This window comes from Pelophylax lessonae (genome assembly GCF_965119305.1).
Source record: "Pelophylax lessonae genome assembly, chromosome: 3".
Taxonomy (NCBI): Eukaryota; Metazoa; Chordata; class Amphibia; order Anura; family Ranidae; genus Pelophylax; species Pelophylax lessonae.
Window position 1 is genome coordinate 23,434,163 of NC_138770.1, and position 27,733 is coordinate 23,461,895.

At 48.9% G+C, this 27,733-nt stretch overlaps 4 protein-coding genes across 4 annotated transcripts in view; 2 read left to right on the forward strand and 2 right to left on the reverse strand.

Moving 5' to 3' along the window:
* Positions 1–10,004, forward strand: part of LOC309550784 (gastrula zinc finger protein XlCGF66.1-like) — a 44,624-nt gene extending 34,620 nt beyond the window's left edge. Inside the window, exon 4 of the mRNA XM_082251120.1 lies at positions 9,772–10,004. Within this exon, the coding sequence (XP_082107246.1) occupies positions 9,772–9,963 (192 nt within the window). The 3' untranslated portion in view covers positions 9,964–10,004. The remainder of the gene's footprint in view (positions 1–9,771) is intronic.
* Positions 1–27,733, reverse strand: part of LOC309550687 (uncharacterized protein) — a 411,684-nt gene that overhangs the window by 153,052 nt on the left and 230,899 nt on the right. The window lies entirely within an intron of this gene.
* The window catches only part of LOC309549786 (uncharacterized protein), a 304,712-nt gene that overhangs the window by 44,720 nt on the left and 232,259 nt on the right, over positions 1–27,733 (reverse strand). The gene's annotated exons all lie outside the window — the stretch shown is intronic.
* The window catches only part of LOC309550695 (uncharacterized protein), a gene marked incomplete at its 3' end in the record, with an annotated part of 321,308 nt that continues 307,628 nt past the window's right edge, over positions 14,054–27,733 (forward strand). The window contains 1 exon segment of the mRNA XM_082251029.1: positions 14,054–14,421. Coding sequence (XP_082107155.1) covers positions 14,056–14,421 — 366 coding nt within the window. The 5' untranslated portion in view covers positions 14,054–14,055.

A 27,733-nucleotide genomic window follows, 5' to 3' on the forward strand; every position in this document is an offset into this window, starting at 1 on the left:
TTTCTCTTCTTTTATTGTCTCAGAAGGTTGCCTTTTTGGTGGCTATCACTTTTGCCTGCAGAGTATCAGAATTTGCAACATTGTCTTGCCACTCACCCTATTTGGCGGTCCACAAAGATAAGGTGGTACTCCAACCTAATCATTCTTTTCTTCCTAAGGTGGTTTCTGATTTTCATTTGAATGAAGACATTGTGCTGCCTTCACTCTGTCTCAAGCCCAAGCATCCCAAGGAAATTGCCTTGCATTCTTTGGAAGTGGTTCCAGCGATCAGGGTTTACCTGGCGGCCACTGAGTCTTTCAGAAAATCAGAGGCTCTTTTTGTCCTTACCGAGGGACCTCGTAAAGGATTGGCTGCATCTGCTGCGACCATATCCAGATGGATCAGGCAGACGGTTGTTCAGGCTTATTCACTGAAGGGTCAGGTTCCTCCTTTCCCTGTGAAGGCGCATTCTACTAGAGCACTGAGTGCTTCTTGGGCTTTTCGCCATCAGGCGTCAGTGATGCAAATTTGCAAGGCGGCAACTTAGTCATCTGTGCATATGTTCACAAAATTCTACAAAGTTAACGTGTTGGCATCTTCGGATGCTTCTTTTGGCTGCAAGGTTTGGCAAGCTGCTGTTAAAAAGAGCACCTTTTTTTTGCTGCTCTTTGAGGGTGTGAATTTTTTCTAGGTGAGCTCCAGTTGTTCCAGGTTGAGTTCCAGGTCACCTGGTTGGCTAAGTTTAGCCTTTGGGGAATTCCGTTCTTCTTTGCGTTGTTTTTCCCACCCCTCATGCATATACTGCTTTGGGATGTCCCAATGGTCTAAGAAGGTATGGAGCTGCGTCTGTCAATGGATGATAGAGAAAACTGGATTTTTGTACTTACCGTAAAATCCTTTTCTCTGAAGTTCATTGACAGACGCAGCACCCACCCCTCTACTTATGAGTGAAATGGGTTTTTTTGTATTCTAAACACTGCTTACAATGAATCTGAGGGCTGTAGCAGAGTGTGTGGGGTTATGCCTGCAGGGACAGCCCCATAGGTGTGGTAAAACTTTTTGCTGCCTAGTGTCCTATTCCTGATGGGAGGAGCATAACCCAGTGGTCTAAGAAGATATGGAGCTGCGTCTGTCAATGGACTTCAATGAAAAGGATTTTACGGTAAGTACAAAAATCTAGTTATTACTGCTCGGGGGGGAGACATTTTGGCACCTTTGATTGTGCAGTAAAATTGATTGCAGATTTAGTCATGTAGAACATCTGTTATATGGATACAAAGAACCCCAGCCGAGAGTAAAGGGTGGAAATGGCTCCTGATCCCCAGATTTGGGCAATTATGTCACCAATATCAATGGGAAAAACCTGCGCTATGTGTAACAACTCAAATACCTACAAAAATAACTTATACCGGACTGCTGCTGTAACAAAGGTAAGAGTTCCCTTTATCAACTAGAAGAGCATTGTGTGTCACAGCGCTGTCCTATTGTGTGTGCACATAAATTATCACAAATACACTAAAATATGTGGATACATTCATATATAAAGTGCTAGGGGCTCAAAATAATATTCTCTGATTGCTTCTCGGCCTTTTGGCTAAGATCAAGTGTAGTATCTGTTCTTATCAGTTTAATATCTGATACGTCCCCTATCTGGGGACCATATATTAAATGGATTTTCTCTTACGTCTTCCGACAGTCGCCGCCATCTTCATATTCGTCACAATGGGGTATTAGACTTTGCTCCGTAGGAGTAGCTAGGCAACAGAATATGTCAATATTAAAGCTTTTAACATATCCCCACCCCAGGGGGTGGTCCCCTCAGTCTATACCCTCCTGCTTCCTGTTTCCTGCTTCAGTTTCAATGTCTAGCTTGTCAGGAGTAGCTGGATGTCTCTATGCTGGGGCATTTTGTCTCAGCCTTCTCTCTTTTTTGATTTTATTTGAGTTTTTTCTCTCTTTCTTTATTTAGCTGTTATTTTTACCAGCAATAGTTAGATCTTCGGATGAAGAGGATAATGCGGGCTGCGTCTCGGGCTGACTCCCCTGGTCGCAGGTTGTGGGTCAGTGGCTTCTCAGCCCGCCATCGAGCGTTCAGTCAGGTACCGCTCCTGAGTTTTCTGAACGACCCATTCCTGTTCCGTGCAGGGATGCTAGGGTGAGGTGGCTACCTCACTGGACGCTGTGCGGTTTCTCAACCCACCTTCTGCTGCGTCCTGGATGCGACTCTCCCTGTCTCATGTACAGCGGCTTGTTCGCCTGTGCGGGTCCCCCACGCCATGTAAGAGGTAAGTGTATTCATGTGGGGACCTGTCTGTCTGGGGGGTGTCAGTCTGGGACTGTGTTACCTTGCCCTGTGTTCACACTATTGAAGTTTTCTCTATCTCTCACACTGCATCCTGTGGGCTGCAAGGAGGGGGGGCTGTGCTGCACTTCTGTGTCAGTCTGAGTGTGTGAACGGCTGTGTGCTGTGGAACTTGATGCTATCATGTTTGGGGCACATTACAGCGCCGCTGCGGCGGTCCACCATGTTCTTTATACCTATGTGGTGTATTTTTATTCCACCTTCATGAGGTGGGGGAGCGGCGGTTTCGGCGCCAAACGGCGCCATTTTGGCTGTACTCGCTCCGGCCGCATGGTACACATGCATGGCGGCCATTTTCTTGTAGCCTCCCATAGGCTTTAATGGAGCGCCCTGAATATCAGCAATTCCTTTTCTACAGGAGCACCGATCTGGCCAGCAGCAGCAGCGGTCTCTCCAGGTCTTTTCCCTCTATTCTCTGTATCCTTGCCTGAGTATAACTTCTCCCTGTGGGGGTCCCTGGTGTGGGTGTGCTTGTGTGACGGTGGGCTACGTTCGCAGCGCCTTATTTAAAGGGGCGGTCACCCATTTTATTTTACTCATTTTGGGGCATGGATTCTCAGGAAAGCATATTTTCTGTCACATTGGTGGGAAGCCAGGGGACTGCGGTTTTCCCCCTCGGGGGGGGGATTTGGCTGCGATTGTGGCTAGCCTTGCGACTCAGGTGCAATTGCTGATGGCTGCTCAATCCTCAAAAAGGCCCGGAGTTTTCAATTTCCTCTGATCAGAGGGTGTTGGTGATGGGGCTGCTGTTGCTGGGGTCTCCTTGTCGGGGTCCCGTTCCTCCCTGGACCTTGTAGGGTCAGAAATGGAGGCTGAGGTTGAGGGGGTTGATATTCCTCCCCCTGGCTCGTCTGAAGAGCTTGCACTCATGGATGAATTGGTTGCTTCTATCAAGCAAACACTGCGCTTACAGAATGAACCTTGTCCTCCTGCTGCCTTGGCGGCTTATGGGACGCAGAAAAGACGCAAAACATCGCAGGTATTTCCCTGCACTGATGATTTTCAATGCGCTGTAAAGGAACATTGGCGTAATATACGCAAGCCTTTTGCTATACCAAGTAGGTTTAAGCTGCGCTATCCTTTTACGCCCGCTACTGATGGGCGTTGGTGTGTCCCACCTCCGGTGGATCACGCGATAGCGGTTCTGAATAAGCCCACTGCGATTCCTGCTGAGGATATCCCGGTGTTCCGGGATGCCACGGACAAACGGACGGAGTCCCTTGCCCGTCATGCCTATTCTATTATGGGTTCTATGCTGAAAGCTTTATTTGCTTCACTTATGGCGGCCCAGGCTGTCGCGAGCTGGACGCAGGTGCTTAATCGCGTCCTGGTGGCTGATTCTGCCTTCCAGGCGACTTTGGATATGGTGGATCGAATCCACCAGGGTGTCATGTATTTGTGTGATGCGGACCTGGATATGGTTCCGTTGGCTGCACGTGTGCATGGTGTGGCGGTATTGTCTCGCCGTTTTGGTTTGGTTGAAGTGTTGGTCGGTGGACCAATCTTCGCGTAAGACCTTGGCTAATCTGCCCTATGATGGTTCTCGCCTTTTTTTGGTGAGTCCCTAGATACGTTAATTAGGGGGATCACGGGTGGTAAGAGCGCGCTTTTACCCTAATCCCACAAGGCTAAGACGGCTTCTGGTAAGAAGCCATGGACTGGTAAGCAAATGTCCGGCCAGTCCGGTTCAGCGGCCCACAACAGTGCGGCCTGAAGGGGCGCCCTCACCCGACTCTGGGGTGGGGGGATGCTTGCTCGGTTTCCTTCAGCCATGGCTGTCCCGGGTTCGGGACAGCTGGGTTCAGGAAATCGTTCGATCTGGCTACGAGATCGAGTTTCTCTATAGGCCGGAGCGCAGATTTTTTCCCTCACATCTTCTACTGTCCCCGGAGCGTTTGCGGGATCTGCATCTAGCGGTGCAGGACCTGAGGGCTCAGGGAGTGGTGGTCCCGGTGCCTCATCAGGACAGGTTTCGGGGGTTCTATTCCAATCTGTTCACCGTGCCCGGGAAGGAGGGCAAGGTACGTCCGATTCTGGACTTAAAGGCGCTGAACCGTTTTGTGCGGGTGCGCAAGTTCCGCATGGAATCTCTGCGGTCGGTGGTGGCTGCCCTGGTTCCGGGGGAGTCCATGGCTTCCATCGACTTGAAGGATGCGTATCTTCACATCCCGAATTTCGAGGGTCACCAGAGGTACCTTCGATTCGCCATAGCGGAGGATCACTACCAATTTGTGGCGTTGCCCTTTGGTCTCGCCTCGGCTCCACGGGTGTTCACCAAGGTGCGGGCACCGGTTTTGGCTTTGTTGAGAGCCCAGGGCGTCTCTGTCCTAGGGTATCTGGACGATATTCTGGTTCGGTCTGCGACCAGCCAGGGCCTGGAGAAGGCTCTGTCCGTTACGATGCAGTCTCTGCAGGAGTTTGGTTGGACGATAACTTTTCCAAAGTCAGCACTGTGCCCATCGGTTCGTCTCCCTTACCTGGGAATGGTTCTGGACTCTGTCCAGGCGAAGGTCTTCCTACCGGACGACAAACTCAGGACTCTTCAGGAAGGAAGTCAGGTCCCTCAGGGATGCTCCGTCCTCGTCCACTCGGACGTGCATGAGATGTCTGGGATTGATGGTCTCGGCTTTCGGGGCGATTCCCTTCGCCCAGTTTCACACGCGGGGTCTCCAAGCGGAGATCCTGTCCAGGAGGGACGGGCGACCGCAATCTCTGGATCCGGATTTCGCTGGGCCATCGCACCAGAAGGGTTCTTCTGTGGTGGCTCCTGTCCCCACCGGTGTTAGGGGACAAGTCTTTTCGTCCTCTATCATGGACGGTGGTCACCACGGATGCCAGCCTGTCGGGCTGGGGTGGTGTTCTGGGCGTTCTGTCCGCCCAGGGAACTTGGTCGGAGGGGGAATCCTCCCTTCCGGTCAGCATTCTGGAATTGCGTGCGATGATTCTCTGCCTTCAACGTTGGCCGGACAGGCTGCAGGGCTGTCCGGTTCGGGTGCAGACGGACATTGCCACGGCGGTGGCTTACGTCATTCGCCAAGGGGACACCAAGAGGGCCCGGGTAGCTCGGGAAGTGGCCGACATTCTGTCTTGGGCCGAGACGCATGTCCTGGCGATATCGGCGGTTCACATTCCAGGGGTTGGAGAACTGGCGGGCGGATTATCTGATGCCGCCAGTCCCTGGACCAGGGGGTATGGCCCCTCCATCCGGGTGTTCTCCAGATGTTGTGCGCGACGTGGGGTCTTCCGGAGGTGGACCTGTTCGCGTCTCGTCTGTACAGCAAGGTGTACAGGTTCGTGGCAAGGCCACGCGATCCTCGGGCAGACGCGTTGGTAGCTCCGTGGCATCAGTACCGACTGATGTATGCGTTTTCACCGTTTCAATTGCTGCCCAGGTTCCTTCGCAGGTAGGTCTCGGAACCAAAACACGGTGATTCTTGTGACACCGGACTGGCCTCGCCGGTCCTGGTACGCAGACCTCGTGCATTTGGCGGTCGACGCCCCGTGGCGTCTGCCTCTTCGGGAAGATCTCCGGTCTCAAGGGCTGATATTTCATCCTGCCTTGCAGTCGCTGGCTTTGCCGGCCTGGCTGTTGAAACCGAGGCCCTGGGGGATAGGGGTCTCTCCCCTGAGGTCATTCACACTTTGATCGACGCAAGGAATTTTTTCCTCGGGGTAGGTCTTTTACCGTATTTCGGAGGCCTATTTTGCCTGGTGTGAGTTCAGGGGGTCTTCACCTCGCCCGTGGTCGGTGTCTGGGGTGTTGTCCTTCCTTCGAAAGGGTGTTGGCAGCGTTTGGCGCTGGCTGTGATCAAGGGTCAGGTGTCTGCGATGGCTGTTCTTTTTTCAACGTCCTATGGCATCTATCTCCTTGATTGGCACTTTTGTTCGGGGGCATCTGGTCCCTCCTAGGAGGGTGCCTCTGCCTCCTTGGGACTGGAATCTTGTTCTGTCCGTGTTACAACATGGTTCTTTTTTGAACGGATCGGGTAGATCTCGTTGTCTATGTTGTCCTAGAAGGTCACCTTTTTTAGTGGCGATCAACTCGGCTCGCAGAGTGTTGGAGCTGGCAGCCTGTCCTGCCATTGTCCGTATCTGGTCAATCGCTTGGTTAAGGTGGTCTTGCGACCTAACCCTTCTTTTTTTCCGAAGAGGGTTTCGAAATTTCACCTCAATGAGGACATTGTCTTGCCTTCGCCTTGCGCGAAGTCTAAACATTCGGAGGAGGTGGTGTTGCACTCCTTGGATGCTGTTCATGGCGATTAGGGTTTACCTAAAAATCGTCTGAATCTTTTCACATGTCGGATTCTTTGTTTGTCCTTCCGGGGGTCCTCGGAAGGGCGTTTCGGCGTCGGCTTCTGCCGTCGCCAATTGGTTCAGACAGGCCGTTGTACAGGCCTATGCTTTGCGGGAAAAGTTTCCCTTATGCCTGTGAGGGCGCACTCTACCAGATCTCTGAGTACGTCTTGGGCCTGTCGTCATGGGGCTTCTGTGGCCCAGGTGTGTAGGGCGGCGACTTGGTCAACCGTGCACACCTTCACTCTGTTCCGCAGAGTGGATGTTCAAGCATCGGCAGATGCTTCCTTTGGCCGCAAGGTTCTTAGTGCAGCGGTCCCTTAGGGTCCCTGGTTTTGGTCCTTTGGGCTGTTTGGGATTTCTTTGTATCCCTGGGTTATTTGTTTTTTTTTCCTGGGTTGTTGCTCCCGTTGAGCAAATTTTTTCTTGTGTTGCCCAGCTGGTTTCCTTCCTTTGGTAAGGTTATTTTCTTGATGTGGAGACTGCGTTGCCTTTAGGCGCGGCTGCGTTTCCCACCCCTCATGTTTGCACTGCTTTGGGACATCCCCATTGTGACGAATATGAAGATGGCGGCGACTGTCGGAGGACGTAAGAGAAAACGGAATTTTTGTAAAATCTTACCTGTAAAATTCCTTTCTCTGAGTCCTCCGACAGTCGCCGCCCCCGCCCCTCTTTTGGGGTTTAGGTACTCTACTGCTATTCCACTGAAACTGAAGCAGGAAACAGGAAGCAGGAGGGTATAGACTGAGGGGACCACCCCCTGGGGTGGGGATATGTTAAAAGCTTTAATATTGACATATTCTGTTGCCTAGCTACTCCTACGGAGCAAAGTCTAATACCCCATTGTGACGAATATGAAGATGGCGGCGACTGTCGGAGGACTCAGAGAAAGGAATTTTACAGGTAAGATTTTACAAAAATTCCGTTTTTAGAACAGGGAGATGGAAGAAGAGCTTGCTCTGTCCACTCCACGCATCGACCTGGTATTGCAGTACCTCCAGGACCGGTGCACAAAAAAAAAGAAAAATAATAATATTCTCTGTAGATCCTCTGCTTCGACTTTACACCTACTTCATTGATCTTATGGTGTTTATCAATAATCTAAGGAAACTGAACCATGTGAAAATTCATATACAACATAAAGTGCTTTGTGCTCAAGATGCTGTTCCCTGCAGATCCACTGCTTCCATTTTGTACCTACTTCTTTAATCTTATATTTGCTGCTATAATAAATAAAATGAACATCTATGCAAATTCATGTAATCATACAATATTTTGTGCTCAATATAGTGTTCTCTGCAAGTCCACTGCTTCCACTTTTCATCTACTTCAATTAAGTTCTGTTGCTCCAAAAAAGTTCACAACTTAATGAAAAGTTGATAAGGTGTGAAAGTTCTCCGTGCTCCAAACTGTGTTAGCTGTAGTGTAGCCACGCCTTCTTCCACCTCTTACACACGTGATGGTGAGGGCGCCCCCTTAGTAGTGCTTCCCCACTCACCAGAGCAATATGACTCCCAGCTTTTCAGCTACCAGAGTCACAAACATCCTTCACACTCTCCTCACCTCCGATGGCAAAGGAACTGGATCCTCCTCGATCACTCCTGCAAGTCTGCTGCGCTTTCTGTCAGTCTCCCTCCTAGACTCGGCTTCCTCCTCCGACCGCTGTTCCAGCAGGAGCTCCGCCTCTTCATAAACACTCAGGGAGGAGAGAAAGGGGAAGGATATACAGTACATACACACACAGCACAAGGCCGTGTTCACACTACCAGACGGTTCTCAGGGCTGCAGTTCCTCTGATCACCACAAGGTGGTGATCTCACTTCTGCCCAGACAGGAAGTCTCTATGGAATAAAGACAGGAAGTGATGTCAGATAAAGACAGGAAGTTCCATTTGGTAGGAAGGAGAGAGAAGACAATGCAGGAATTGGCGGCAGAGAAGGTAATACGTAGATTAACCCCTTCAGGGGATCAGTTGATGAATATTATATCTTGCTTCCAAAGCTGGCCATATATGGTTCAGTTTTATCCTTCAGCCAGAGGGATGACTGAAAAAAAAAAAACTGAGGCAATTCCCCCATCCATACATTGGAGGGGGGTGGGGGATCCTCCCGCTGCACTATTGTATTCTGACAATGGGGGGCGCTCCTCCACTCTCAGAATACACAGATCAGTGATGAAGCTATTGGCTGCAGCTGCTGATCGAGTGACTTTTATCCAGCAGTGACCACACATGGATGGAAATGTGACCGATCCCTGCTGAAACAGCTGAATTTCCATGTATCTATGGTCACCTTAAGTGACTTCCTCCCCTCCCCCTCATCTCTTGGATGCTCTCGTCTATTGCTTGTCCTAACCTTTATCCTGATTCCTGGATCTCCTCCTCATCTCTCCTCCATATCCTCTTACACAGCTCTTCTCTACACCTGCAGTGACCCTGGGGGGTGGAAAGTTGGCACCAGCATGCAGCAAAATCCATCCCCACCATTAGGAGCTCTGGAGAAAATTGTCTGCTATTTACACTCCGTTCCTCCGCACGTCACCTGATCACATGAGAGCCTCATATAGAGGGCCCCTCAAATCTCCCCATCCAAATGTCCCTCCATTCAGGAGTCTATATGTCCTATGACATCACACTGACCTCACAGCTCCTCCCCCAATGTCCCTCCATCTGGCTTTTTTCCTCATGCTGCTTGGATGTGGGCGGACCCTTGGCATCCTCACTAGCAAAGTGGGTCTGTTGGTCCTGCGTTGTATGTAATGATGTCAGAATGCCTGCAACAAGCTTTTACTCTGTGTAGTGTGGGGGTCCTGTGGGGGTAAATTATACCTCAGTCTGAGGTGGGGCTTTAATCAAATGGAAACCTGAATGGTGAGGTGAGGAGGATTCTGGGAATTTCATTTGATTTTACTATTTGTGTTCAGATCTAGAGTTTTCCTCCTGTGAAGTCTGGAGATCATATGACCATCACATTGCCTCCACCTCCCTCCCTGATAGAATAGAGAAATACAAAGAAGATTCTAGAAGTCCCCAGAGAGATCATGGAGGAGAGGTGAGCGGTGCTGGGAATTCTGGGACATTATCCAGTAACAGACAAGGGATGTGTCTGGATGGTGACTGTATCATTGTGTGTGTCAGGTTCCTATAAGGTGTCAGGATGTCACTGTCTATTTCTCCATGGAGGAGTGGGAGTATATAGAAGGACACAAGGATCTCTACAAGGACGTCATGATGGAGAATCAGCCGCCCCTCACATCACCGGGTAAGAGGAGACTTTATTGTAAAGGAGAGAGCAGTACGGGGGGTCCACCTAGATCCCCCATCATCTGATAAACACATAGAAACAATGTATTCAGTCAGTGTGTGTGTTTCCTACAGATGGATCCAGTAATGGGAACCCACCAGAGAGATGTCCCCGTCCTCTGTATTCCCGGGATTCCACACAGGAAGGTCACACCATCCCTCACCATCATCAGGTAGATGAGGAACGATCACTGATAGTATCATTAGGATCTGTACATTATCTGCATTGTTACCATTGATGTCATTTTTATTATATATTCAGAGTGGAAACCTGAGAGATTCTAAAGTTGAGGTTAAAGAAGAGATAAAAGAGGAGGATGATGAGGATGGGGTGATGAAGGAGTCGGAGTTTCTAAAAGAACACAAAGATCTGTACCAGGACACCATGGTGGAGTCATCCAGCTACAGAAACCCACCAGAGAGATGTCCCCGTCCTCTGTATTCCCGGGATTCCACACAGGAAGATCACACCATCACTCACCACCATCAGGTAGACGATTGACAATTATTGGTAGTTCTGATTTATATACAGTATATTTGTTACAATTAATGTTTTATTATTTATTCAGAGTGGAAACCTCGGGGATGATAATATTGATGTTAAAGAAGAGTATAAAGAGGAGGATGAGGAGTATGGAGTGATGAAGGAGTTTTCAGAAGGACACAAGGATATGATGGAGCCACCTAATACCAGGAACCCACCAGAGAGATGTCCCCGTCCTCTGTATTCCCGGGATTCCACACAGGAAGGTCACACCATCCCTCACTGTTACAAGGTTGATGAGACAGAGATTATAAAACACAGACTCATAGAGACAATGTGTGGATTTTTATGTGATGTCACAATAATAAAGCTTATATTTTACAGATGATATTCTCTCTCATTTTCTTGGTTTAGAGTGGAGATCCAATCGATATAGAATTTGAGGTGAAAGCAGAAGAAGAAGAGAGGTATGTGAGGGATGATCAGCAGTCTATGGAGGAGGCTGGAATAACGGGGACATTTATAGAGGAGGACACTCCTACAGAGATCAGCACAGGTGGGTCATTAACACTAAATACATTCCTCCACCCATACTGCTCACTGATTGGTCCAGAGTAGGGCGGGGTCTGGGTGATATCAGCCTGTAATCCCCTGGTCACTTTCCTGAGCTGTGTTCCCCGTCCTGTATTCCTGTATTTCTCTCGGATAATCTTCCTTCTCTGTGCTGCAGACACAATTTATGTCTCTAGACTGGATTTATGGAGATTCTGGGGTTCAGCTGGCAAAAAAATGTTCATTTTCACTATAGGTGATCTAGGCACCTAGGTTATGAGTCTTGGGCCTTCTGCCCCATGTCTGAGTCTAGTAAGATCTCTGACAGAACAATTCTCCCGGGGTACTTGCTCTGTCGTTTGGCTGTGCCGGGTGGAGGGATATGTCTGTATAGTCTCACACCCAAGTCACTGAGTGCAGTCTCAGGAGATGGGAGGCAGCGGTGTGGGATCTCTGCAACTTGTCTCATGTAAACATTTAGAGTGGGTGTAAACCCTCCATATACCCAGTGAGGTGACTGGCCTCAGGTGATACGCAGAGATGAAACAAATCCTCCTACATAAGTTGTACCCCTTTATCTGCATTCCTCTCTTCTTTAAATCTGTTTAAATTCCAGAATTTAGACAGTTTGTCTGAGCAGTCAGAAAAAAGGGGACGGGGGTCTGAAGTTACAGCTTGTCTTAAATAGGGACTACTATGTTATGTTCGTTTTTGGCTGGGCTGTACTTAGCTCAGACTGATTGTTCAGTTTTTCGCCTGGTTTTTCCCTAAGCTTAAGCTGAGTTGTGATTTCTCACTGTGGCCAGTAGATGTCACCGCTATCACTGGACATAGTATGACATTTCACCAACCAAACTAAAATGATAATAAACCCAAAACCAAAAATGTCACACATTGCAGCTTACCAATCATTAGATGTGGTGGCTGCATTACTTTTCTTTTTAAGGCTTTTTCCCCTCTGTTTTCACCTGGTCACACCTTCTGTATTAGAGCGCCACCACTCTGGGGACAGCAGCGTTATCAGTCTGGGGGGGGGGGGGTGTTAGATGTATTATCAGATTTAAAAACAGTAACAAATTGAAGCCAAACTCCATCTCACACTTTATAATCAGTTACAGCAAACAGTTTTTTTTCTTTGGGATAAAGGTTTTACAAGAATAAATAAAAGCTGATCATTGTAAGCACCCCTGTCAGTGGTAAATGGTCTGCCCATCCCAGTAACTGATACATTCTTCTTTAGAGTTGGAGCTTTTATAGAACAGATTTACTGGCCAGATCACCAGATGAACATATAAGAAATCCTAAAAAGGAAAACTAAAGGCCCGTACACACGTACCGATCGTCGGCATACAAACGTCGGTGGACGAAGGATCTGCCGATTGTACGCGTGTTAGTATGGTGCCTCCGACAGATGTCTGCGCACAATCCGCGGACAAAAGTCTTTCTTGCAAACATGAAAATTTTTGTATGCCGACACCAGAACGGACGATTGTTCGCCTGTCAGTACACAATTCGGCCGACAGACCGCAGATTTGCAAGACTGGGCATGCTCAGAAAATAGAAAACACAGGGAAAGTTAACCATTACATGACATCACTTCTGCAGTCGGCGGACAAAATTCTTGTGCTGTCCTTGTGCTGTCTTTGCACTTTTCAGCAGACACCGACATCCCGGGGAGAAAAGAGGAACATTTGTATGCCGACCATCGGTACGTGTGTACGGGGCTTAACATCAAATCTAAGAATCGATAAGCTGCAATATAATAAATATTTTCATTGGGTTTAATGTCTTACCTTAAGAATATTTTATTTTTCTTCAGCCAATCCAGTAGGAGGTTTATGTCACTGGTGCATGCTGGGGGAGGAAATAAATATTTGGGACAGGCCATGTGCTCGCTCTCTTCCCCTGGGATGAGGTGTAGGGAGGGGCTGCTGGATGGAGCTCTGCTGTTAGGTCCATTAGCCTGTTCTGGGGCCTAACATGTGCTGAAGTGGTTGTGAAGCTGTCCTACCTGGTCTGGAGGAAGCTGTGCCAAGGAGGAGACCCAGGGGAGGCTCCTTGCTGGAAGGAGCCATGAAGAAGGCCGGTCTCTAAGGAGGGCCTGGGGACTCACTTGGAGGACGCACTGAAATTTGGAAATGTGCGCTCAGTCAGCTTAAAGGTTTTGACACTGTGAGAGTAGATCTTGATCTGCAGAATCTATAAGTGATCTGCCATGGTATCTGAAACCCCCATCCCCCCCTTCCCCACATCCCTCACCTCCTGAACCACTTTAAAAAGACAAAAGTGACTGGTGCCCAATATCCTTTCTTGGTCCCAGTATTTATGCCATGGATTCAGCCCTGGGTGGAATGCTAGCCCACCCCTGGCCTCTGGAGGTCCTATCCTGTCTTTTGTATGTCAGAGGGATTCTACATTCATATTACATACTACTGACCCCTGCACTATATACTCTATGTTTTATATAAAATAGGCCTTGCTTCTTTTGCATCCGTTCTCTACCAGCTGGACATTTTATATCTGATGATTTGATTGGAGGACAGACTTTTACATGTTGATAATAATGTGAGAACATCCTCCAACTTTGGAACCTTAAACAGAAAGTAATAATGAGGGAGGAGTCAGTAACCCAATGATGGCGGTCTTCAGGATCAGTCCAGCCTTCATCTTGGTTGTTCTCCACCCATCCTCACTCTCTGACCTCTGGTGGGGCTCAACCTCACTGTTATTCATGTCTAAATCATGGACTAAAAAAGGAAGTCCACGACTTCTTGTGTTGGGAAGATGGCAATGAGTGATAGAGGGGGAGGGGACACTCGTCCTATAATCTCCTTATCACTGTCACTCCTATAAAAGACAGTTCTCATTGTTTCCTCACTCTCTGACTAAGGTCCATGAATAAAGAAATGAACTGGTAGGAGATCAGAGGATCCATTTACTAGTTACCTTGAGGGGGGAATTGTAAGATCCTCAGAGACAAAGCTGCCTGATGTCGGCGGAGTCCTGGTTGGTTTAGGGGAACCAATCTGCTGATGTCTAATAATAATCTTTGTATTTCTATTTTATTAGATGGACGGGAGATGATGAAAACCTCAGAGGATTGTCTCACTTTGTCTCCAGACTGTAAAGTAGAAGATGAGGACATCACACAGTATAGTCCAGGAGAAAACCCGGCTACCTCAAATGTCCATCCGGCACCACACAGTGTAGATGGACCATCGTATTCCTCTTATCCTGAGGAACCTCAGACTGTGAGGGACTGTGCCGGACCATCGTATTCCTCTTATCCTGAGGAACCTCAGACTGTGCGGGACGGTGCCGTCCTTCCAACAGATAAGAGGTTTTCCTGTACTGAGTGTGGGAAGTGTTTTCGTTTTAAATCCCATCTGAACTCACATCAGAGATCTCACACAGGTGAGAAGCCATATTCCTGTCCTGAGTGTGGAAAGTGTTTCCATTCTAAATTCAATCTTAATGTGCATAAAAGAACTCCCACATGTGAAAAACCTTATTCCTGTCCCGAGTGTGGAAAATGTTTTTCTCAAAAGTCTTATTTTGAAATACATCAGAGGTTCCACACAGGTGAGAAGCCATATTCATGTCCTGAGTGCGGAGAATGTTTTTCACAAAACTCTAGTCTTAAAAAACATCAGAGGCTCCATATAGCTTTGAAACCATATTCCTGTTCTGAGTGCGGGAAATTTTTTTCACAGAAGTCCCATCTTAACAGCCATCAGAGACTGCACACAGGGGAAAAGCCATTTTTATGTGCTGAGTGCGGAAAATGTTTTTCACGGAAGTCCCATCTTTACAGTCATCAGAGATCTCACACAGGGGAGAAGCCATTTTTATGTCCTGAGTGCGGGAAATTTTTTTCACAGAAGTACCATCTTTACAGTCATCAGAGATCTCACACGGGGGAGAAGCCATTTTTATGTCCTGAGTGCGGGAAATGTTTTTCACGGAAATCCCAGCTTTACACACATCAGAGATCTCACACTGATGAAAAGCCATATTCTTGTCCTGAGTGCGGGAAATGTTTTTCAAAGACGTGCAATCTTTACAAACATCAGAAATGTCACACAGGAGAGAAGCCCCTTTCCTGTCCTGAGTGTGGGAAATGTTTTTCAGACAATTTCGGTCTTTACAGACATCAGAGATCTCACACAGGTGAGAAGCCGTATTCCTGTCCTGAATGCGGGAAATGTTTTTCAGTGAAGTCCAGCCTTTGCAGACATCAGAGAACTCACACGGGGGAGAAGCCACTTTCCTGTCCTGAGTGAGGGAATTGTTCCTCACAGAAGTCCTGTCTTCCAGTACATCAGGGATCATACATAACCCTTGAGGTGTATTGGTGCCTTGAGTGTGGGAAATGTCTTCTATATGAATGTTGGTGGACATGTGGGGAAGAAGCACACCCTGATATACACCTCAGATATACTCCATGGCTGATCTTCATCATGTAAGAAACACTTCATAAGGAGATCAGAGATCACCAAAGACATGGATGAAGTGTTGTCCCGTGTTGGCCATTGATGGCAGTAGAAAAATAAAAATGGAGTCATTACCTTTCATTGGCTGAGTACATTTTGTGGTGTAAGCTTGGTTGAATGAATGTGAGCAGCATTCGCCCAGCTGTGATGGATATTGGCTGTGTTTCTTTATCGTAAATCACAGGACACAGAGGCGGTATTAATGACTATCTGGGTTACCTTTAGGTGAATGGACACTGACAACCAATAGACAGGAAGTTCCTCCCATATAACCCCTCCCATTCAGGAAGAACCTCAGTTTTTTTCGCCAGTGTCTGGTGGTGATAATGGCTGTTAAAGCTCTTCCAATCTAAAAAAATGTCCCAGTAATTGGGCGTTCTATCGGATCCATTCAAATGGCTAAGCACTAAGAAAATGTTACCCGAGCCTCGGCTACAGAAGATCTGAGGTTTTGCCTGTAATGTGACCCATTTGGGCCCTGGACCCTAGTAATGAAACCCTGTTTTTTTAATATCCCAAGGAGTTTTCAGAAAAGTGCTCTACAGGTCCAAGGGAGTGGACCCCATTAAAAAAAGGGGGACCTGGTCCTTGAAGGTTGGATTGAACAAAGGTCGCCGTGATGAGTGAAGATTGGGTCCTGCTGGGGACCCTGCGGCAGGACTGGTAAGTTATTCCTTTTCTCTCTCTCTTAGAAAGAGGTTTCAGGCAAGGATTAAGCACATTTTCTCCTAGCTGTAGTTCAGTTTTTGGTTACTGGATGGCGCTGTTCTACAGTGTTGATTTTTACCTGTTACTGTAGTCTGGTCCCGGTTAGCTTGGTGAGGATTTTTTTCCATGTGACTATGAGAGCGGCATTCGCTGATGCTGTCACGGACCTGCGCATGGACGTCCTCACCTCATTTTAAACAGGCTGCTGGCCAAATCGCGCTGGAGCAAGCTGCTGGAAGTTGCTGGCCGGGATCTTTTTGGATACAGAGCAGGTGGATCAGACTGTCTGGGCATGTGAGTGACCGTGGGACAGGTTAGGAGAACGGTAGTTCTGTGATATCTGTATAGTGCTGGATCACAGTATATTCTACCCTTGTGCAACAGGGCCTCACTTCTGGGTCTTACTTTGCTAAAAGCAATGTCTTCCTGAAAGAGAAGTGGGGGGGGGGAGGCGCAGCAGGGAAGGGGCCTAGTGTCCCCACATCAGGATTGAACAGTCCTAGTCTGATTCCTGCTGTGCTCTCCTCCCCTGATTAGGCTTGTGACGGTATCAGATTTTCATGCTGCGATTAATTGATTAAGGTTTTGCCACGGTATACGGTATTATCACGGTATTCTATTATTAAATTTCCACCTCACTTCAATTTCATTGCTGAATTTAGGGGCTTTGGTTCACTTATGCACATTATTATATAGTCAGTCAGTACAGACTCTGTGAACCAGGCCTAAAATAGGTCATCAAGCAGTGTCTGGCCTAACTGGTGATAACTGGTCCTGGCGCTCGGCTCCGATCCGATGGCCTGGTCATTAAGAGGGCAAATCCTTGTGGTCAAGAAGTGGTTAAACCTGAAGGAGGTGTTGTTTATAAATTACTTTACTATTGCTTTAGGCCTGGTTCACATGTATGCGGGTTGGCGGTTCACATGTATGCGGGTTGGCGGTTCACATGTATGCGGGTTGGCGGCCCACATTTGCACAGGCATAGCAGCCCATTGATTTGAACGGGCTGCTATGCCCTCATTTTCCGCAGAAAAAAGGTGCATGCAGCATTTTTTTAAAATTCAGTGGCCTTGAAATCCATCCTGCTTTTGCACCATGCGACTAACCTGCAGTTCCTGCTCTGGCAAGCTTTCTGCATTTTTTGTATACGTGGGCACGGCATTTAAAAACAGTTTGCGTGTGCAGCAACGGCAGGTAAGTCGCATGGTGCAAAAGAAGGATGGATTTCATGGCCACTGCATTTTTTTAAATTCTGCATGCACCTTTTTTCAGCTGAAAACGCAGGCATAGCAGCTCAAGCCCATTCACATCAATGGGCTGCTATGCCTGTGCAAATGTGGGCCCCCAACCCGCATACATGTGAACCAGGCCTAAAGCAATAGTAAAGTCATTAATTGGTTAAACCTGCAGGAGGACCGGTGTTTTTATCTATTAATGACTTTACTATTGCTTTAGGCCTGGTTCACATGTATGCGGGTTGGGGGCCCACATTTGCACAGGCATAGCAGCCCATTGATGTGAATGGGCTTGAGCTGCTATGCCTGCGTTTTCAGCTGAAAAAAGGTGCATGCAGAATTTAAAAAAATGCAGTGGCCATGAAATCCATCCTTCTTTTGCACCATGCGACTTACCTGCCGTTGCTGCACACGCAAACTGTTTTTAAATGCCGTGCCCACGTATACAAAAAATGCAGAAAGCTTGCCAGAGCAGGAACTGCAGGTTAGTCGCATGGTGCAAAAGCAGGATGGATTTCAAGGCCACTGAATTTAAAAAAAATGCTGCATGCACCTTTTTTCTGCGGAAAATGAGGGCATAGCAGCCCGTTCAAATCAATGGGCTGCTATGCCTGTGCAAATGTGGGCCGCCAACCCGCATACATGTGAACCGCCAACCCGCATACATGTGAACCACCAACCCGCATACATGTGAACCAGGCCTAAAGCAATAGTAAAGTCATTAATAGATAAAAACACCGGTCCTCCTGCAGGTTTAACCACTTCTGGATCGCAAGGATTTGCCCCTTTAAAGACCAGGCCATCGGATCAGAGCGCCAGGACCAGTCATCACCAGGTAGGCCAGACACTGCTTGATGGCTATATAATAATGTAATGTGGGCTGCTATGCGTGTGTGTGTGTGTGTGTGTGTGTGTGTGTGTGTGTGTGTGTGTGTATATATATATATTAGAGCTGCACGATTCTGGCCAAAATGAGAATCACGATTTTTTAGTTTGGAATAAAGATCACGATTCTCTCACGATTCTCTCACGATTCTCTGTGTAACAAAAAAAAAAATTGGGATAACTTTACTGTTATGTTTTTTTTTTTTTTTTTTATTCATTTAAGTCTAATCATTGCGTTTGAAAGACTGCTGCGCAAATACGGTGTGACATAAAATATTACAACAATCGCCATTTTATTCTGTAGGGTCTCTGCTAAAAAAATATATAAAATGTTTGGGGGTTCTAAGTACTTTTCTAGCAAAAAAAAAACTGATTTTAACTTGCATGCAACAAGTGTCAGAAAAAGATCCAGTCTTTAAGAGGTTAAACTTCCTTTCTCCCTGGCAGAGGGAAGGAAAAGATACAATGTAATCATTTTTGTTTATAGTTAGGAGACTTAATGCTGAAAGGTGTTAGCTGAGTGAGTGAATGAGTCATCCAGCTCACTGAAATGTATCAATTCACAAGTCAGGCAGACTTGACAGAGAAACTCGGTATTTTAAAAATGCCACAATAACAATACCGTGGCTATGCAATACCGCGATATATCGAATTACCGAAAACCGGCATATGTCTACCCCTGATAAACTTAACTACTTCTGGTCCGCGCTATAGCCTATGTACGGCTGCAGCGCGGACTCACATTTTCGGGAGGCCATCTTTATACAGCCTCCCAGACACAGGCTCCCTGCGCGCTCCCGCGAGCGCGCATCGGGGAAAATCTGTGTCGGCCATTCACCACGTGTTCGGACCGTCCAATGAGAGATGATCTCATATGTAAACATATGAGATCATCTCTCATCGCCAGCGCTCCTTCCTCACATGGAGACTGCAGTGTGAGGAAGGAGGAGAGCGGATCAGCCGCCTGGGACACAGAAGAATGTAATCAGGGCACTGATCACCAGTGCCCTGATTACACAAGTTAAAAAAACATACACAAAGTGCCCACAGTGCCCGCCATCAGTGCCCCCCATCAGTGCCCACAATCAGTGCTCATAGTTCTGCCAGTCAGTGCCCATCAGAGTGTGGGCACTGATGGTGCTGCCCATCAGTGCTCATCAGTATCCATCAGTGTCCATCAGTGCCATCCGCCAGTGCCCATCAGTGCTGCCTGTCAGTGCCCATCAGTGCCGCCCGTCAGTGCCGCCTCTCAGTGCCCAGCAGTGCCACCTCTCAGTGCTCATCAGTGCCGCCTATCAGTGCGGCATATTAGTACCTCCTCATCAGTGCCCATAAGTGCCACCTCATCAGTGCCCATAAGTGCCACCTCATCAGTGCCCATCAATGCAGCCTATCAGTGCCGCCTCATCAGCGCACATCAGTGAAGGAGAAAAATGTATTTATTTTCAAAATTTACTCGCAGAAAATAAGAAAACTCTTTTTTTTTTCAAAATTTTCTGTCTTTTTTCTTTTTTTTTGTAAAAAATAAAAAACCCAGAGGTGATTAAATACCACCAAAAGAAAGCTCTATTTGTGTGAAAAAATGATAAAAATTTCATATGGGTACAGTGTAGCATGACCGCACAATTGTCATTCAAAGTGTGAGAGCGCTGAAAGCTGAAAATTGGCCTGGATGGGAAGGGGGTTTAAGTGCACAGTAGGCAAGTGGTTAAAGATACTGGCCAGTCTTAGCCATTACGTTTGACAGGTATGATTGCTACCTCCAATGCCTCTGTATCTGCTTATGTTACTAAGGACTATTTGGCATTTGCTTTGGCTGGCCTAGAAGGTAGAATAGCCAGCATAATTGCTTCTGTTTCACAGGACGGGAACAAGTGGGGTAGATCCCCCTCTCCTATACCTGAGCCCAGCAAGGATACAGCAGGTCCTGTGCTCTCAAAACCTTGCAGGGGCCTCTGGTTTACAGCCATATTGGGCAGAAAACATTGAGGAGGTAGCTATGGGAAACTTGGAGGGGGAGCAGGCTGAAAATGGTGCCTTTTCTATAGATTCAGATTCTGAGGTACCGTTTACAGCGTCTCACTCTCAGAGGTTACTAATCCAGCCCCTTACTGAAATGGTGCAGACTGGGTTTAAATGACATCCCCTGGAGGCATCAGAGGCCTCTTTTTCCTCTCTGGGCTCTTTGCATCCTCAGCAGAGTTCCCAGGCTTTTCCCTTGCACCCTCTACTAGAGCAGTTGATGTATGAGGATTGGGATCACCCTGACAGATTGTTTATGCCTCCAAAGAGATTTTCTTTGCTATATCCAATGGAAGAGAAAAAAAAAATGGGGTATGCCGTCTGTTGATGCTGCTATTTCTTCTGCAAATAAAAATTTAACCTGTCCGGTGGACAATGCCCAAGTCTTTAGGGACCCAGCTGATAAAAAGCTCCTAGTGTTAATGTTCCCTCTAACATTCCAGTATCTAAGCAGTTTCAACGGCCTCAGCCATCAGGTTTCAGCAAAATTCAGGGTCAAGGTCAGAAAAGACCCGGGGTCCAAAAGCCTGGTAAAACAGGTTTCAAGTCTGCCTTATGAAGAGGCGCGCCCAACTCACTTTGCTGGGGGGAAGACTTTTGCTCTTCTCAAGAGTTTGGGAAAAGGTGGTTCAGGACAAATGGGTCTTACCCACTGTAACTCGGGGCTACATGATAGAATTCAGGGAGTTTCCTCCTGTTCGGTTTCTGGGTTCAAATGTCCCTGCGTGCCTGATAAAAAGGAAACCCTTGTTCCGGGTTTTGGAACACCCGTGGGTACAGGGTGTAATTGTGGAGGTTCCAATGAGCGAAAGGTTCGCAGTGTTTTACTCATTCTCTTTACAGTGCCAAAACCAAATGGGGAGGCAAGACACATTCTGGATCTCAAAGCACTGAACCAGTACCTGACTGTTTGGTCATTCCGAATGGAATCAGTTCGCTCGGTGATAGCCTCTCTAGCAAGAGGACATTTTTTGGCCTCCATAGATGTCAAGGATGCATACCTCCAGGTGCCAATCTTCAAGTCGCATCAGAAGTTTCTGCAGTTTGCAGTAGGGCAGTGCCATTTCCAGTTCATAGCTCTACCATTCGGTCTGGCTACAGCTCCCCGGTTGTTTACAAAAATCTTGGCCACAGTGCTAGCTTTTTAAGGTTCCAAGGTATCTTTGTCATGGGTTACCTGGACGACCTACTGTTAAAGAATCGTTCAAGCTTAGGGCTGACTCAAGACGTGTCCCGAACTATCCAGTTTCTAGAGGGTTTGGGTTGAATTATCAATCTAGAGAAATCCACCTTAAAGCATGTTCAAGTCTTGGAATATCTGGGTCTGGTTCTCGACACAGTTCAGGCAAATGTTTTTTTGGCCTCAAAAAAGGTTATGGCCCTAAGAAGTCTGATTCGGTTCATAGGGAGAAAAAAGTTTCCCTCCGTACGACTATGCATGAGGCTGTTGGGCAAAATGGTGGCCTCTTTCGAGGCAGTGCCCTATGCACAATTCCACTCCAAGCTATTTCAGAACGGTATTCTCTCTGCTTTGAACAAGAAGGTCCAAGCGTTGGATTCCCCTATGTTTTTTGCTCCAGGGGTCAGGCAGGACCTGTCTTGGTGACTGATTCTCATCAACCTAAGCAAAGGAAAATCTTTTTTGTCAGTAACCTGGAAGGTTGTAACCGCAGACGCCTGCCTGAGCAACTGGGGCTGTCTTGGAGGGTCTTTCTGTCCAAGGGACTTGGGTGGAGCGATTCTTACCCATCAACTTCTTGGAAACAAGCGCGGCCCATTTAGCGATGTGTTATTGGACAACCAGGTTGCAGGGGTGTCCTGTCAGGATTCAGTCCGACCCTGGTGGCTTATATAAACCATCAGGGGGGCACCAGAAGCCAATTAGTTCAGAAAGATGTAAACCACATTCTGACATGGGCAGAGAGGTATGTTCCCTGTCTGTCAGCAGTATTCATCCCGGGTGTGGACAATTGGCAGGCGGACTTTCTAAGTCACGAGCAATTGTGTCCAGGGAATGGTCCCTGCATCCTGAGGAGTTTCAGCTGATCTGTCAACGTTGGGATACTTCCGACGTAGATTTATTGGCATCCAGGTTCGAAAAAGAAAATGAACAATTTTGTGTCCAGAACCATGGATCCGATCGCTGTCGGAAACAGATGCTGTGACAGTATTCACCGTCACTGGAAGTTAAAAACAGATGATTAATGGTTTGAATTGCTTCAGATGGGACGGTCATATTTGCCAGCAATATCTCCATATAGGAACATAAAGATTTATTCCCATTTGCCATGAAATCTGTACTTCCTAAATGCTGTGTATATTACATATCTTTCAATGTCAGACAGGTATTCCTTTTGTTGTGTATTGGGAGGGAATGTGGATTGCCCCTTCTCATTGTTAAGTGTTAATGACCTCCCATTGTTCTGTCTGTCTGCCTTAAGAGTTACTTCACCCTCAATCTAGAGTCCTGTCTCTTATTGGGGGAATCTGCTACAAGGGATTGCTATGGTCTTCCAGACTCCCTTAGAGAATCACTAAGCTCTTGCAAGAGCTTGTGTAAGAGCTTGTTCTGCTGCACTCTCTGGGGAAAGAGAGGTTCACCCACGGGAACCTGGAGCCTTTTCGTAGGTCCAGGGTGGGTAGGAGACGGCGTGACCCTAACCGCGCTGCGACGGTTTGTGGGGTCTGAAGTGGTTACGGTGTCTGGTGGAGTGCTTGAAGCCCTCGGGAAGCACTAGGAGCATCTGTCAATGGAGGTGCCTGGTTGGGGTGCTAGTTGATCCATTACAGATGCCTTGGTGACCCCTTGGTCACATTTCAGCCTGATGTATACATTTCCTCCGATCCAACTTCTGCCATGGTTGTTGAGCAGAATTCAGGTGGAAGGGAAGCTGGTATCCTGGTGGCTCCTGCGTGGCCCAGGAGGCCTTGGTTTGCAGAGGTTGTGAGGTTAGCCATGGGGGAGCCATGGTTGCTTCCATGTCGTCCAGATCTGCTTTCCCAAGGTCTCATATTCCATCCTTCTTTACGGTCGCTGAATTTGACGGCCTGGCTATTGAAACCAGAATATTGAAGGATCGGGGGATCTCGGGCTCGGGTTTGGCTACATTTATTAGTGCCAGGAAACCCATCTCTAGGAGTTTGAAAATCCTATATCTCTTGGTGTGAATCCAAAAAATGGCATCCGTGTAAGTATGTCATTGGCAAAATTCTTGCTTTTCTTTAGGTAGGGGTGCTCCTATAATTGGCATTAGGGACCATTAAAGGTCAAGTCTCAGCCTTGTCAGTTTTTTTCCAGAGACCTTTAGCGAGGCACTCTTTGGTGCGGACATTTATGTGTAGCACCCTCCTAGATAGGTGCTAGGTAGGGAGTATAGTCTGCTCTGCCTGCTTATCAGGAGAGTAGCAGGTAAAACCTAGTTGCTCTATCTGCTTAACAGGGGAGCAGGATTTCTATTTAGGCCCGTTGCATGTGTCTATGTGTGATTCATTTGGTCTGAGGGATTGTCTCCACTGTGTCCAACAGGGAATCATGTTGGACAGTGGAGGAACCCCAGCCAGTGACGCACAGGCTTTGTAATTGTCCCAGTGGGTTGGCACAGTCAGCGGTGCATCCTGGGATATGTGATAAAAGCCAGGGGCACATGTGACAGTGTTTCTTTGGGCAGGAAGCCAGGTCCCAGGAGGAGGGTGACGGCTGTCTCTCCTCCTGTTTGCTCAGGAAGGTGGTCACAGGCAGTCGGCCTAGTGAACCAGAAAGTGTGGCTGACCCAGAGGTCCAGTGAAACTGACTGTGGAGGTGAAAACAGAGCAACTCTGGAAAAACAGTGTCCATGAGTACAGGGGAGCTTGCCAAGGGGTCTGCCTAGGAAGGGGACCACTCCAGTGGCTAGAGTCAGCAGACGGGTGTCAGCACACAGGCAGTGATAGTAAAGGGGGTGCCGAGTTGTTAACCCTGAAGAGAATATTCAAACAGGAACAGTCAATTTATCGCCACTTCTGTGGCAAGGTGAAGCAGCAGCCTTGCAGCACACTACAGCTAGTTGTCCTCAAGTTTGTGCATAGTTCATAGTTGGAGTATCCCACTCATCCCTTCACCCATCCCAGTTCCAAATAAAACAGAAAAACCAAATCCCCTGGACTTATTATTGTCTGAGCCGAGGAACTGTTACTGCCGTTTATCTACTGTCAGTTGCTAATGGTAACCCAGGGGACCCAAGAAAGTGTAATTCTCAGCAGCTCTCTAGGGGGCAGTGCTACATATGCAAGGTGTGATTCGCATGGTTCCACCAATTAAGCCACCCCTGTGTCCTTGGAACTGAATCTTGTACTCTCTGTGCTGCAGAAGCAGCTCTTTAAACCTATTAGGCAGATTCCCTTGATATTGTTGGTAAGGAAATTATTATTTTTTTGGTTGCTATAACTTCGGCCAGGAGGAGTTAGCAGCTCTTTCCTATAGGGAGCCATTTCTGATCCTTCATTAGGATTAAGTGGTCTTTCGACCTCATCCATCCTTTTCGCCAAAAGTAGTATCAAGGTTTCACCTGAATCAGGATCTAGTTCTGCCTTCTTTTTTTTTCTAAATCCTCAGACTCCAGAAGAAAGCCAGCCCCGAAGCGAAAAAAAAAAAAAATAGCGTAGGGCAGACATGACCAGGTGAAGAGGGGAGACAGGGTAGGTAGGAGTTAAATAAATTATGTTTTGTTTTGGGGGGTTCAGGGATTGGTGGAAGTATGCTTGGGTGGGGTTTGATGGTACAGTTAGGAGGGGTGGTCTCTAATTTGGCGGTCAGAAGAGATCAACGGACACAAGAAGAAGAAGCTTCCCACCTACCTTCCCGGTCCTGCAGAGCATCTTCCCTCGTGTGACTCCGTGTCCTGTGCTGGGCTTGCAATGGCGGAGGTGGACAGTTTGATGGCCCAACTCCAGGCTGCGGCCGCTGTGAAGGGGACCGAGTGGCTCCGTGCCCAGGTCTCCACTGTGATGGGGGTTCAGGACTCTCCCCTGGCGGCGGGGGGTCTCGGCCTCCGGAGCGTTCTTCCCCGGACTCTTCTCCCCGAGCTCAGCCTAGGAGCCCTGACAGGGACCCTTCAGGGCCGCCGGCTAAGCGTGCTGCTGCTGCAGCCGTGCGCGCCACTGGGAGGAATCCTCTGCAGTGACTGAGCTCCAGGGGCGGGGGGAGGAGGTAGGCTTCGGTCTCTCCCCAGCCCTCTCGGCGTGGATCAAGGGATCGTGCGGGCTCCCCTCCTGGCGAGGTGCCGGTCAGGGGGGAGTCTCGGCGGGGGAGCGGAGCAGTTGCGGCCGGTGGCTCCATGGAACGGAGCGACCCGGAGTCAGCCACGGCCAGACGGAGGGCCCGGATGCTGTGGGGCAAGTCACGTGTACAGGTCAGCGAGAGTTCGCCCGGGCAGAACAGGTCATCGTTGGGCGGAGCTGGAGTGAGGGGGCGTGGCCGTCTGCCGCTCGGCTCCACGGCTTTCAGGAGTGCGCCCCCTGGAGGGCCGATGCAGGAAGTGTCCCTGACAGATCGATCAGAAGGAGAACTGTCCGTTTCTGAGGGAGAGGAGGCTGGTGTCCATTCGGCAGCGAGGGAGTCGGGATCGGCGGCTGGAGGGACCCCCCCTAGGCAGCCAGGTTAGGTTACCTTGTCGTCTTTGTCTCTGAATGATTTGTGTGGGTTGTTCAATGTGGGGGTTGGGGGTGCTGCGGTTGGGCTGGCTGTGGGGGCCCCTCGGCCGGCGGGGGAGGGTCCTTCCGCTGTGGGGTCCGACGGGGTGTTGGGGGGTTTCCTTTTGGGTTTGCGGGACCTGGTGGGGTGCTTGGCGCCTGGGGGCGCGGTTTTTCCGCCACCTGCGGCGGCTTGGATTCCACTGGGCTCGGGGGGGCCGGCAGGGGGCTGGGCATGGCATCTGAGGGTGCTCATGTGGCTGTGGGGCAGTCTCCCACGGGGCCTGCACTGGTGGCGAATGAGGCGCGCCCACCGACCGTGACGGCTGCGGTGGATGCAGTGGCTGCGGGGGACAAGACTGGGACGCCGAAGGATGGGAAGGCGGACGCGGTTCGCTTGGACGATTTGGCAAAAGGAGAGATTTACGTTTGTTTTGAGGGTCCGTTGGGGGTGCATTTGAAGCAGGAGGTCCGTGAGAAGATTTGGAAGGGTGAGTATGTGGAGATTTTCACTCTCTTGCCCCTTGAGAAGTTTAACCTTGACAGGATTAAACCGGAGGAACGCAAGAAGGAGGATGAGGAGACGCGATGGTACCGGCTGATCCCGCGTACTCTCTCTCGTTTGCCATTCTGGCGGGCGTCATTGGGGAGAAGGCCCCAGAAAATTGTTCGGCCCTCTTCTGTTACCTCGACGCTATCGGGGAGGCCTATCGGGTTTACGGGGGGTTGGCCTGGCTGCGGTACGATGAACAGTTCCGTCAGCAGAAGGCTGTTCGGCCGTCCTTGCGTTGGGATCACAAGGACATCAGCCTCTGAATGAGGCTCATGTCCTCGGCGAGGGCTCCGAATCAGTTTTTTCCAGGGGTTCCGGAGGTTCTGCTACCCCTGGACAGCCGGCCGCGAAGAAGAGGGGTTTCTGCTGGCAATTCAATGAGGGATCTTGTAAGTTTGGGGGGACCTGCCGCTTCAAACACGAATGCTCCGGTTGCGGACGTTCCCATCCTTTGTCCCAATGTTTCAAGTGCAGTAAAGGACGTTCCGGGGAGTCTGCGCACAAAGGGGAGGACGCCGGTGAGGGTGGAAAGGCTGCGACCTTTCCTAAATAGGTACCCTGATCGGGCGGCCGCCCGATTGTTAGGGGAGGGTTTCTCGCGGGTTTTCGTATCCCTTGTTCCTTGGACTCTGTGCCACCTTTGGCAAAAAATTAGCGTTTGGCTTTGCGACACCCTTTGGTGGTGTCGGAAAAGTTGCACAAAGAGGTGGCGCTCGGTCGCATGGCCTGCCCGTTCCCTATTTTGCCCCTGCAGGATTTGGTGGTTTCCCCATTGGGAGTGGTTCCTAAGAAGGAACCCAACAAGTTTCGCCTCATTCACCACCTTTCCTTCCCGAAGGGTGGGTCGGTGAATGACGCGATTGATCCGGAGGCCTGCGCGGTGTCTTATACATCGTTTGATGCTGCAGTGGCTTGGGTGCGCCACTATGGGCGCGGGGCTCTGATGGCAAAATCTGACATCGAGGCCGCGTTCAGATTGCTCCCGGTTCACCTGGACAGCTTTCGCTTGCTAGGCTGCTGGTGGCAGGGGGCGTATTATGTGGATCGCTGCCTTCCCATGGGCTGCTCCATATACTGCGCGTTGTTTGAGGCATTCAGCTCATTAGTTGAGTGGGTGGTGAGGGACGTCTCTGGGGTGAACTCCGTCATCCACTATTCGGATGATTTTCTTTGTGTGGGCCCACCCTCTTCCAATGTG